The following is a 12862-nucleotide window of genomic DNA, read 5'->3' on the forward strand; positions in this document are numbered from 1 at the left end:
ACACCAAACAATTATCGTTGAATGAATAAATACTTTGGCCTAATGTAGTAAAAATAATCATAAATCTGTAAAGAGGAGATTTTACTCTGAATAAGCAGAATGATGAAGAGAGGCAGGACCCAGACTCTTCTTTCCTCACCATCAATTCCGGATCTACATCATATTAAGGGTATTTGTAGTTATCATTTATTTATTCTCTCAACATGTTTGTGTACAAGGCCTGGATCTAAATGTTAAAGCTACCGTTGCAGTAAATTTCAAGTAATTGATTTTTTATATCTGCTATCTGATCCCGATAATCAGATTTTTAATAACTCCACTTTTATAAGAATGAAGCAAAATCTAAAGCTAAAAAAAAAAATCATATTCAGGATTTAGTTAAGGGGGTCATACCCTTTCAACAGTTTCACATTTATACAACTGTTACTGAAGTTCTGAACAAGGCCCTGTAAAGAAATACTTATAAATGAAGAAAAATCTAAATTATATCCATTTTGTTAAACTTAATAAGGCAAAGAGAAAGATCTTAACTTTTTAGAAATACTAATAGTATTCAAAACTAAATGGACTTTCGGGACGCCTGGGTGTCTCCGTTGGTTAAGCATCTGACTCTTGATTCTGGCTCAGGTCATGTTCTCATGGTTCGTGAGTTTGAGCTCTCATTGGGCTACAGGCTGACAGTATGGAGCCTGCTTAGGATTCACTCTCTCCATCTCTCTCTGTCCCTCCCCTGCTTGCACTCACGCTCTCTGTCTCTGTCTCTGTCTCTGTCTCTCTCAAAATAAATAAATGAACATTTTTTTAAAAAATTAAGAAAACACAAACTAAATGGACTTTCTGTCCAATACTCAATTAACTAGAAAATTCTATCAACCAATTAACAGAAAATTCAGTCAACCAAAATATCCTTTTTGCCAGCATTCTGGTTGCTTTAGGTTTTGCAGTAATGAAATCTCCATGACAGAAAAAAAGGATTTTAATGTTTTAAGTATATAATGCTTCATCGACAACTCTTCAGTAGCAGCAATGAGTATATTTCTGAACTATCTACAAAGGGACCACACGGAATATGCTAATATACATTTCTATGCCAAAAAGAATATATAAACCCTTTAGTACTATTATTTGTTGTTCCTGTGCTATTTTTGTGTTAGGAATCTGTCATAAATCACTTTCTGTTTCACTACAGAAACAACAGAGTGATAGTACAATCCTTAATAAATCTGTCAGTATGCTACTGTATAATAGGTAGAAAGTACTAATCTGTAATCCACGGGTCTTGATTCCCCCTATATGACTTTGAGTCTATCATTAAGCACAAAACCAAGAATCCGTCTAGAAAAAAATAGTAACATTCATAAATGCTTGCTACCATGTGTTCAGCCTGTGGTCTGACAACACATGTGGCATCATCTGTGCACAGACATATATTTAAAATCCATCAAGCGCACTTATAAGAGACAGAAGAGAAGAAGACACGAACATAGAGTGGAAGGCTTTGTGGTAACAGAGGCACAGTGTGGTGTGATGCATCCAGGAGCCAAGGAATGTGCAGAGCCACCAGAAGCTGGAAGACAAGGAAGGTTTCCCCCTAGAACCTCCAGAGAGAGCGTGGCCAGGCTAATGTCTTGATTTTGGACTTCTGGACTCCAGGAATGTGAGAATAGATTTCTGTGGTTAAGCCACCAGGTTCCTGGCAAACTGCAATAGTTTTCACAGGACACTAACATAGTCATCAAGTCAAACGCTTCTCATTGCTGAGATAACTCAAAGAGGGTGTCAGGGACTCAGCTGTGCTCCCCTAAAATTCATAAGCTGAGGCCCTAACCTCCAGTACCTCATAATGTGCCTATACATGGAAAGAGGGCCTTTAAAGAGGTAATTACATGAAAATGAGGCCATTAGCATGGGCCCTTAGTCCAATCTGACCGGTGTCCTTATAAAAGGAGGAGATGAGGACATACAGAGACACCAGCGATACGCACGCACAGAGGGAAGACCAGGTGAAGAAGCAAGAGGGTGGCCACCCGCAAGCCACGGAGAGAGGCCCCAGAGGAAACCACCTGTCCCGGCATCTTGATGATTGATGTCCAGCCTCCAGAGCTGTGGGAAAATCCACGTTTGTTGTTAGATCCATCTAACCGTGGCGGCAGCCTGCCACAGAGGTATGGGTGACTCAGATCTTTTCCCTTTGGAATTTCATATATACCCTAGCTAATCACCCTCTCTTCCAGTTAACTAAGATAGAAGTATTTTTAAGACAGAAGGTGAAACTAAACAGAAAGCTTTTAGTAACAATCACTACATGATTAATACCATTAAGAGAGACAGCCAGCTGATGTAAGCACCTCTCCCAGATAACAAGGCATGGCGGATAGCTGTGGTAAGGATCTCAACAAAAGTGCCTAACAAAGGCAGTATTTAGAAGACACTTGTCAGAGCCCCAAAGGCCTCAATAATCAAGCAGCTGAACAGACTCATTCTGTAGATGTGGAAATCCAGGCTGTAAAGATTCATGACTTACTAGGTGACTTGGCTTGCAAGTGACAGAGTCGGGGCTGCGATGCAGATGCCCCGAAGCCTAGACCAGCACATTTACCAGTTTACCAGTGACTCACTCACTACTCCTCTCTTCCAGTCCAGCATACAATTTTTCCAAACTTTCCTGGTGCTTCCTGTTTTCCTTGGAATGGCAACACCACCCCTTTGAAGGGGAGACCACCATGGCACATGCAGTCTTTGATTTTGGTTGTTAGTGGTGGGATGTCGAGGTACCTGGCCGCAACTCAGGCAAACCAACCTTTCTCACTCCTGGCCCTGCATCTTTGACATCAGTAGCAGAATCATGCAAGGCAAGCGAGAAAGCCTTCCAACTTGATTCTAAAAGCTGCGAGTACAGGGACCGCGACTGTTTTTTCTTAACATATGCATATCTGGTGAAAGCCTCCTTGCATCCATACAGTGCATTCACCTTAACTCCTTCTTACCACCCTAAATGGAGAGGAATTTTCACATTTTTGCTATCACAAGCGATGTGGGGAGGGAAACTTGCGGCAGAAAGAATGGGAGAGACTGTTTCGATATCATCACTTTCTAGAAGAGTGGGAGAATTAACATTTCTAGGCACGAGGCTACCCATCTTATGTGCAATGACTCATTTAATTTCCCAGTTAATAAAAGGTGAGTCTTATCATTTCTCCTTCACTTGTCACGTTACCCACATTCAATTACACAACCTGGCTTCCTTCATTAACATTATCTGAGATGATTCTGTTCACCAGTCTGCCTATTCCTGCCCTACTTCCTGCCCTTTCAGTATTTCAATAAAACTCCATGGGAACAGGAATATTATTTTTCAAAGGCATCCTCAATGCCTATGAGGCAGTTAGTTAATATTTACTAAGGAAATCAATTCTAGTGGTTCTTGACTCAAGGATGCACACTAATCTCTTCCCGTCCACGTGTAGTTTGGAAAATCTCCCCAGATTAGTCTGTTGAACATTTTTGATTTTGAAGCCTCACACTTAGTCCAACTCTCCCATCCGGCAGGTGACGAGACTGAAGTCTGCTGTCAGCCCTGGCTTTTTTTTTTTTTTTTTTCTGACTTTTGTTCTTAAAGTCAGCTTTCACCTCCTTGGGACCTTTAAACATGACCTACAATTGCCCAGACATGCCCTCTCCCTACTCCAACTCACTTTCAACTTTATTATGTTTGAATCCCACCTCTAAGCAGATATAGATTTTGCTTAGGGATCCCTAAAGCCATCTCCAATCCCTCCAAAATTGATGCTGGGACTCGTTCTCCCTGTTCTTAGGAATTTGATGTCTCCTATAAACTTTGCCTGCATATCATTATATCATTAAACATTCTGAGATAAGCATTGTTAAATCAAATGCCTCAAATCCCTCTACATCCTAAAGTAGCACAAACAGAAATATGAAGCTGAAAATTTAACCCTAGGCTGTATTTTCATGAGTACAAACAAGACCTCAAAAGGAAGAAAGAAAACACAACACTCTATTATTTTTTACATAATTATATGCAAACTTCTCATCAATAAGCGCTTCTCACACTGGGCATAAATCCATTCAGTATTGCTTTAAGGGATAAATGAAGTCTGCAACCAAAACGTGAACTAGGGGAAGTATGGTGTGTTAGACACGAGAGACAACACTGGGTACACGAAACTCACAACATGCACAACCAAGCTTGCCACAGCCCAGGTGGCATCCAGCCATCGCTTGTTTAGAACACTAAGTTTAAGTTGAATTACTTGAGCATGGATTTTGGAGTGCTGCATTTTTCAGTGAATTGTGGGGGATAGAGAGAGCTTAACCCAAGATGGTCGAGTGGCAAAAATAGTTGCCCTCTGCTTTAGAATTGTAAAGCAACCTTTGTTGCAAATACCCATATAATTGTTCCGTACCCAAGTTAAACCTGCCACATTTTCTATCCCCTGCATCACTGATTGAATCAAGCTGCAGATGAACATTCATTTTCTTTCCCTTCAATTTATTCTGTCCATTTTTCAGAGTATATTGAACATCCCTGCAATTCACAATAGACATGTCACAATAACTGCAGAGAAAACATAGGCTTTCATAAACCACCAAAGTGTGTTCTTGATTCAGAATTCCCAGAGGGCTTAGGTCTTCAAAGTAGATTTATTCTCCACACATAAACCTCATTTGTACATATTTAATTGTGATCTCATTCTCTATTTAAAAAAAAAAAGTTTCATTGGCTCCGATTTCCTTCTGACATTTCTATCCCATTTCATTAACATTCTTGGTTCCTGCTTTGCAGCCTTCAGGGATGTTCACACTAGAAAAGTGCTTCGCTTGTACTTCAGGGATGGGGGCAGGAATGAAACTGTTTTTCAGTTTTGAAACTCCTCATATTTAAGGAAGGAAATAAAAACTTCCAAAAAGGGTAGTTGAATATATTGCCAAGCTTAACTTGTGCTCTCTGGTTTAATGTACAGAACTGTACATAATTATTTAGAACAGTACTCATATAAAGCCATGCCAGTGAAACTAACTTTGCCAAATTTATCATATGTTGCTACAGGCCGAGACACTGGCGCCATCTCAAAGAAATCCACATGTGCTAATATGAACTAGGAATTTTTGTAATTTTTATTGTGCCTTTTGGGGAAACATCCTTTCTAATAAAAGGATACATTATCATTTCTCAGTTAAAAAAAATTTATTCTAGAGAAGAATTAAACTTTCCCTCTTATCTGTTTGGGGAACCAACTATCAGTCAAATATTTGAATCTTAAGAACAACAGGAATGAAACAATGTAACTGGTGAGCCAGAGTCGCAAGACAGAATTGACCTTCGTAATCTTATTGCTTCTGCTTAGTTTTAAATATATTCCAGCAGTGTTTATAACTTATTAAGCGAGTTTATAACCGTTGGGGATGGTGAGCTGAATAGATGGAAATATTTTTCAATGAAAATAAACTAAAACACAGAATTTCTTCAATTCTGATGACTAACCCTTATTAAGAGCAGATATAGTTATTTTTTAAAGTTTTATAAATTTCGAAGTCATATTTCTAAGTTGCAAAAAGAGAAGTAAGTTTGTTTTACTATTTAGCTTTGATTATTTGATTGAGTCCTCCGCAGATTATAGGAAAAGTATCTATTACTATTCTACTATTATTAATAGATAAGAGTATCTATTACATAAGTAGCACTTTAAAAAAAAATCTTAGTTATATCCAATATGAATTACTAGTATAAAGATAATGGCTTCTATTTAATGAACACTTATTTTATTCCAGAAAGTTCATTTAGGAAATGACTCCCAATAGGTATAATTATCACCAATTTATAGAGCAGGAGCCAAAGATACTTAGTCATTTGGTCAAAGCCAGAGTTCTGATCTGAATCTGGGCTTTTAAAATTCTAAAGTTCTTTCCCCTGTTGCCTCTTTCTAAGGAAAAGAAAAGATAGATCAATTAGTGTCTACTTGGTTGTATGGGCCCTAATAAAATCACCAGAGCTAAAAGTTAAATCAGAGAAAAAAACTGATATTTACCCACTCCTTTAAAGATTAAGAAACAGCCATAATTTAAATTCATTAGAAGTATATGAATTTAGAGATAAAACTTGCAGAACAAAGGGAAAAGTAAAGCATTATGTGTGAAGGGATTTAGGAAGGCAAAAAAAAAAAAAAAGATGAATTAGGCCTAATTCCATCCACTTATTATTGGAAATATAGGAGCATCATAATAGTGTTCCAGAGGATCCATCTGCATAGAAAGACCCTAGAAATTCCAAGGCACTCAAAAAGCTTTAGTGGGGTTTAACACTTTTGGGAGAGCCCCTCATCTTATGAAGCTGGGTAACAGTTTTCAGGTAGAAGAGAAAAAGTGGTCTAACTATTGAGCTTAGCTAGCATTGGTCGCATGTGATCTACAGACACAGAAAACGGAAATGCATTAGGGCATATCTTCTTCTTAACACCTGCCAGAGACCTTTCCTATAACCTGACAGGGCAGAAGTGAGCACGGTACCAGCACCTGTATCTGATTCAAATTGTTCTCTAAAAGTGTTCTGCATGGGGCACCTGGGTCTGTTGGTTAAGGGTCTGACTTTGGCTCAGGTCATGATCTCAGGGTTGATAAGTTTGAGTCCCACATAGGGCTCTGCACTGTTAGTGCAGAGCCGGCTTGGGATTCTCTGTCTCTCTCTCTGTCCCCTTCTCCACTTGCACTCTCTCTCTCTCTCTCAGAATAAATAAACTTACAAAAATAAAAATAAAAATGTTCTGCTGAGGCAAGAACACCAACCAGCCCAGAGCCACCAAAGGGATGGAGATTTTGCACAGAATCAGGCATCGCCCAGGTAGAAGACACTGAGAAGCCAAACTTACAGTGACCTCAGAACAGGATAAGGGCAGAAGGCTGTGTTTTCTCTCAAAGCTGATATTAAGGATTGCTACTACCAGAATTAACATTTTGATTGGCCAAACTTGTGTTCTTTTAAGAAAGATGAGGGTTCTAGCTGAGAAAATTAGCAGTGATAACTGGCTCCTTGTGCAAGAACCTCAAATGGTCTAGATATTAATTTATGTCCCAAATAATATCTTTATCTCCCATCAGCCTGAGGCTTTCAAAAAGGATATAACAGTTGCAAAAGCTCAGAGGTCGGAAGCACAGTCGGAGTGAAAAATCCCCCAAATGTGTTAATCGCTCTCCTCTGGGTTCTCTGACCAAGTGACCAAGGCCTCCATTTTGTCCTCTGTTCTATCGTTCTGTGCTGAGCTCAGCTCTGCTCCTTCACATCCCACCCACATGATGCAGGGGCGAGTTCAGAGGACACATTATCATCATCAGATTCTTCAGCCTAACTACACCAAAGCTCACTTTGCAGATGTCCCAGTATAACCTACACATGATGCACAACTTATTTCTTGATCTTTATAAAGGTCAGACTGCCACGATTTTTGACGTTAAAATGTCCCTATTCATTTCAAAACACCGGCGAAGAATCCAGGCACCATTCCAACCTAGGAGCCTAAACGCTGGAGGACTCTGTGACATTGAAAAGCAAGAGCAACTTTCTTCATTTTCCCTCAACACACAGCACAGCAACTTCCACCAACGGAATAGTGTGAATTTAAAGTCAGACACCTGCAACAATTTTTAGATCTGATTCTCTTTCATTGTGAGAACTTAACCCCACCCCAAAAAGCCACATGGTATTTCACCCACAAAGTAAAGACTAACTCGCTTGCAGTTTTCCTCACAAGAAAACAGGATGGGAAACAAAATCATACGCAAAACCCTTTAAGGTAGCATTTTAGGCACACTGCCGTGAGAAAAGCAAGCTGAAAGGCTAAATGTCATTCCCATATCCGGCGACCCTGCTTCTGTTAACAGAACCAGGAAAAGGAAGGATGATTATTTGTGTAGGTGAATAGTGACTGAAGAGGCTAATTTGTAACCCGCTCACATTTCCTTTCACCTCACGTGCACAGAGGAGCACCCCATTCAAGGAGGTCAAAGCAGAATCTAGTGCTGATGCGGTTCTGTGGGGGTAGACCTGGCGTCACCAAGTCTTTACTCCACCGGTCACCTGACAGCTTACAGCTACTTTGGTCTGCTCTTGTTTGTACTGGAGCATGGAATTATGTTGCCTCCAGGCTCTGTTCCAGTGTTCTTGTTTCAGTTTTAAGCTTTCTTATAATGAATGAATCACTGAGCAGGATATTACCTACATAACAAAAATTCAGGACCAGCGCCCAGCTCCGTCTTGCCAATTGTTATTGTTTATTGACCACTTTACCAGTTAATCAGAAAAACACACATTTAAGTAGATAAATACTCCTACTTTTCACAGACCAAAATGGCAAATTTTAAAAACAGTAACAATCAGAGTTGATGATGATAGAATGAGAGTGCAATATTCATTAGCACAACTTTTTAGATTGAAATTTGGCAAAAAAAAGAAAAAAACGAATTATACCCTTTTGATCCGGTAATTCCATCACTAGGAATTTATCCTAATGAAATAATTGGTGATACAGATCATAACACACAAATAACGAAGATCCTCATAAGGCTGTGTACAAGACTGTGTATAAGAGTGAAACACTACAAACCACCTCAACATCAGGGATTCGATAAAGAAATTACTGTACTTCTGCATGTTAACATTTAGCCTTTAAGATCAAGAAAATTGAGGGTAGGAATACCCTCATTATAAAACATTAATGTTATTTAGCATACAGTATTACACTGTGGGAGCTCCAAATATGCCACCCCAAAATATGCCACCTCAAAATAAGCCTCTTTGACATTAGGATTATTTTCAGCTTATTATCTGGAGAAACAACAGATGCAAGGAAGCTCTGAAGAGTACAAATTACCCTTTTGTAAGAGAAATTTACATTTATAAAGGAAATGTCCCTTTGTAAGGTGTCTCTCTCTGGGTACTAAGAAGGAAAGGAGGACTCTAAATCACAAGAAACTCTTATCAATGGAGAAGGTGCAACTTAGCATCTGCACAGCAAACCTTATCCTTGTTTACAGTACTTTTCATGGTCCCCTTCCCATAACCTGCCTCCCCACACTCTCTTCCTGGGTTTTAGGTGAAGATGGTATTTATGCCCAAGTTCTGGCCCCCTCTTTTGAGTTACTCATCTCTGAGTTTCTCCCATGTATGTATGAGATATACATGGTAATAAACTTGTTGGTTTTCTCTTGTTAATCTATTTTTTGTTAGAGGGCCCACAGCTCAGAACCTAGAGAGTAGAAAGAAATGTTTTTTTCTTCCTTTACCAATTAAGTAAAATTAAGTAAATTAAAATTAAGTAAAAGGAAGTTTTGTTGCCCTCAAGTTTAGTAACCAGACATTCATTTTCTTCTAAAGCTCCCATAGGATGTGACTTCCTGAGCGGTCATAGATTTTAGGTCAGCTTCAAAAAGACACAAAAACAATGGAGTAGTATTAGGATAACATCTTGAAACTGGCCCTAGGTTCCTTTCTCTGTTCAAATGACTTTTAATAACTGTCTGCTATTGGGGCTTCAGCCACCAATTCTTGACCAGGCCTGTGATTTGAGCCAAACCAGAGTTCACAACACTGAATGAATGTGGTCGAGCGTACTGTAGTTAAACTGGGCCACAACCCCAGTAGATGGCTGCCATGAGAAGTTGGCAACATATCTGACTCTCAAAAAAATTCCAGTTATTTTTTCCTAATCATGACCCCAAATTATACCATACTCAACTGTTGTACAGAATTTCTTCCAAAATCAATAGAATTTGTTCAACTAGTTTTGTATCCTAAATCACACTTCAAGTATCCGAAAAGACTGTATTTAAACCCAAGGTCCTTCAACACAGTATTAGAATTAACCAGATTCTACTTTGTGAAACACACTCCCAAAACACACGAACAAAGACATATGGGAAACTCACGTAAAAGAATCCAAGTGGTCCAGAGATATATGGCATTTTTATTCCCAAGAGATACTTGACTTGTGAAGTCACGACGTGGGTGGCAGCTCCAGTTGTCATGGCACTGATCACAGGCTCTGTAAGCAGGAATGTGGCACTGCCCAGCTGTAGCACAAACATGGCCACCTAAGAGGACAAAGGAAAATGACATTTCCCCAGGTTCCTAGAGGAATTACTACCTGACACATTTTCATTTTCATTTCTCACAGACGTAGAGAACCGATGTGAAATGGATTTCTTAAATTGTATATATCCAGTATCTTGAGTTTTCTTGAGAACATAACTAGGTTCCAAGGCTTTCCAAATGTTATTGGGTACAATGTAATTGCTTCGGTTAAAGTGAACACGTTTTGTTCCCCTGAATATTGACTTTTCCTTTTTTCTCTATTCCTCATCATATAAGTCATAAAAAAGGGAAATATACTCGAATCGGTTCATATATGGGGCTCTGTGGAGAAAAATTAAATTTGCATTTATCATACTTTAAAAAAAAATTTCAGAATTTAAAAGAAATTTCAGAATTTCACTACCCCACACCCAGTAGGTTTAAAATCTCAAAAGCAATGAAGAAAAAAAAAAAGCCATTTCCTGAGTTTCTCCCAAGTCCTGAGAAACGGCAACACTTCTTTGACTAGAAACTCTCTCAAGTAGTTCTAAATGGCCACTAATAATAAGAAGGTATCAGGACTTATTTATAGGCAGAGAAGAACAAAAGATAGGGCTAGGTTAAAGGGATATGAATTCAGAAACCCAAGAATAGGCAGAAAAGTCATTTTGCTTAAAAATTTCCTTGCTACTCCTACCACTGTGTTTCATGACCAAACAAAATTATCAACTTTGAGTAGAAGCTGTGCATTGAGTTCTGCTGGGCAAAAGATGACCAAAGGAACCAAAATTCTCCTATTAACATAGCAATGGTTAGTGTTCTTCCTCTGCCAGTGAGAGAGCTTTTAGAAGGTGGCCTATCCTTTGACTGAATACTACTGTGTAAACTCAGTCATAGAAACTATAAAACAGGGATGCTTGGGTGGCTCTATCAATTAAGCAACCGACTTCGGCTCAGGTCATGATCTTGCAGTTCGTAAGTTGGAGCCCCGCAATGGGCTCTGGGCTGACAGCTTGGAGCCTCAAGCCTGCTTCCTGCTTCAGATTCTGTCTTTCCTTCTCTCTCTCTGCACCCCCCCCCCCCACTCACACTCTCTCTCCCTCAAAATAAATAAACATTAAAAAAGTTTTTAAACTACAAAACATAAAATTCAGTGTTTTGAAAGTAACATTAAATTATATTCATGAGTATCCACACTGGAAAAGGGACACAAAGCGGGTCATGTTGATATATCCTCTCAGTGTGTTAATTACCATATTTAGGTCATGTCTTAAAATTCTTTTTGGAAAATCAGATTAGTTATTAAAGAAATCAGAGGACAGAACAGCAATGAGATCTCCTTCTGTGAAGAGGTGACAGTGATGAAAAAGAGAAGTATAAAGTGCTGTTAACACTAGAGCATAAATTGCAAAATATATCATTTCTATCATATTGCAATGTCCTTTGACCAAAAGCGATAATGCTCTGAACTTGCATCAGAGTAGAGTTTTCTGGGCTCAAATCTGAAAACTGAAGTTCTGATCCTGGCTTCACTATGTCCTAGCTCTGTGACTGTAGAAAACCTCCTGAAATTTTCTGAGCCTCATCATCATCTATAAGCCATTAGACTGAAATCTATGCTATCTATCTTGTAGAATCATTATAAAGTGAATGTGAAATAATATAAGGACTTCAAAACTTACAAAACATGCAAAATATGTAAGGCACAGGAACATCAGGAGATGTCATGGATATTTACTCATCATAAGAAACCAGCCACAGTTTTGAACACATAGAAGGGGCCTCACCACATTTCCCAACTCAGGAAAACTTGAAAGAATTTATAGGTGCAGAAAGAAATGTATTTGAATTGTTTGCAGTTTAGCAGCCCCATTTATTCAATATAGAATAAAAAATAATCTGGATTGCCAACATAGAAATCAGGCATTCTGTTTCTGCCAACAGAGGAAGCCCGAGCAGCAACTCCAGCTAGTAACATTTTTTTTTTTAAGAAACTGTGTGTGTGTTTGTCAAAGTAGAAATGTCCTGAGGGAAATATGCAATCAATGGTATAGGTACAAATGGAACACACTGATCTTCTTGGCAACTCTTGATTCATAGTCTGTTGATTTTCATCCTGAAAACACAATCAGTTAAGAAAAACACTGAACCAATTTTCCCCAAGCATCTATCTACTAGTAAGTAAATTCCAACTTATGACATTAACTCTTACAGGCCCTAAGGACAAAATTAGCATATTATTGGGGTAAGATGAACACCAGAGAGTTGGATTTTCAATTCATCTAAATGCAGCAGACAAGCAATCCAAATCTTTGAAATTGTGAAACCTGTTTGCATATGTGGAATTTTATGCATACGTGGAATGCTGGAAAGTTCTTATCTGTATGCCAGGAAATCTTACCTTATTTTGAGAAGCAAACTCTTTTGGGAAGCCTTGTATGAACCATCATCATTTTACCTTCTGTTTAATATTTGTTTCCTAAATTCTATCATCTTTTTAGAGGAGTTAATGATTTTTCGTGCCTGAGAAACAAAGGTCACTTAACCTGAAGTCATTCATCAACCACTTCCGGCTAACCACTGTCTACTCATAGCAGCTTCTTAGTTATTTCCATGACCTTAATGTTACAAATGGAAGGGCCCAGGAAAGTACAAGACATGAAGAGTTCAGCCACTCCACATATTGAAAATACATACACATACCCTGCAACAGAGAGCAGGAAAGATGGAGTACCCTCCTTTAAACTTAGCTAAAGACTCAAAGTGTTTTTGTAATAT

General features: G+C 38.7%; 1 protein-coding gene across 1 annotated transcript in view; it reads right to left on the reverse strand.

Annotated features, from left to right (window-relative positions):
• The window catches only part of SLC26A7 (solute carrier family 26 member 7), a 115933-nt gene that overhangs the window by 57048 nt on the left and 46023 nt on the right, over positions 1 to 12862 (reverse strand). The window contains exon 4 of the mRNA XM_047089005.1: positions 9940 to 10104. Within this exon, the coding sequence (XP_046944961.1) occupies positions 9940 to 10104 (165 nt within the window). The remainder of the gene's footprint in view (positions 1 to 9939; positions 10105 to 12862) is intronic.

Source organism: Lynx rufus, unplaced genomic scaffold, assembly GCF_022079265.1.
Source record: "Lynx rufus isolate CCGP_SWC_20201006 ecotype Redwood Valley unplaced genomic scaffold, mLynRuf1.p SCAF_26, whole genome shotgun sequence".
Lineage (NCBI taxonomy): Eukaryota > Metazoa > Chordata > Mammalia > Carnivora > Felidae > Lynx > Lynx rufus.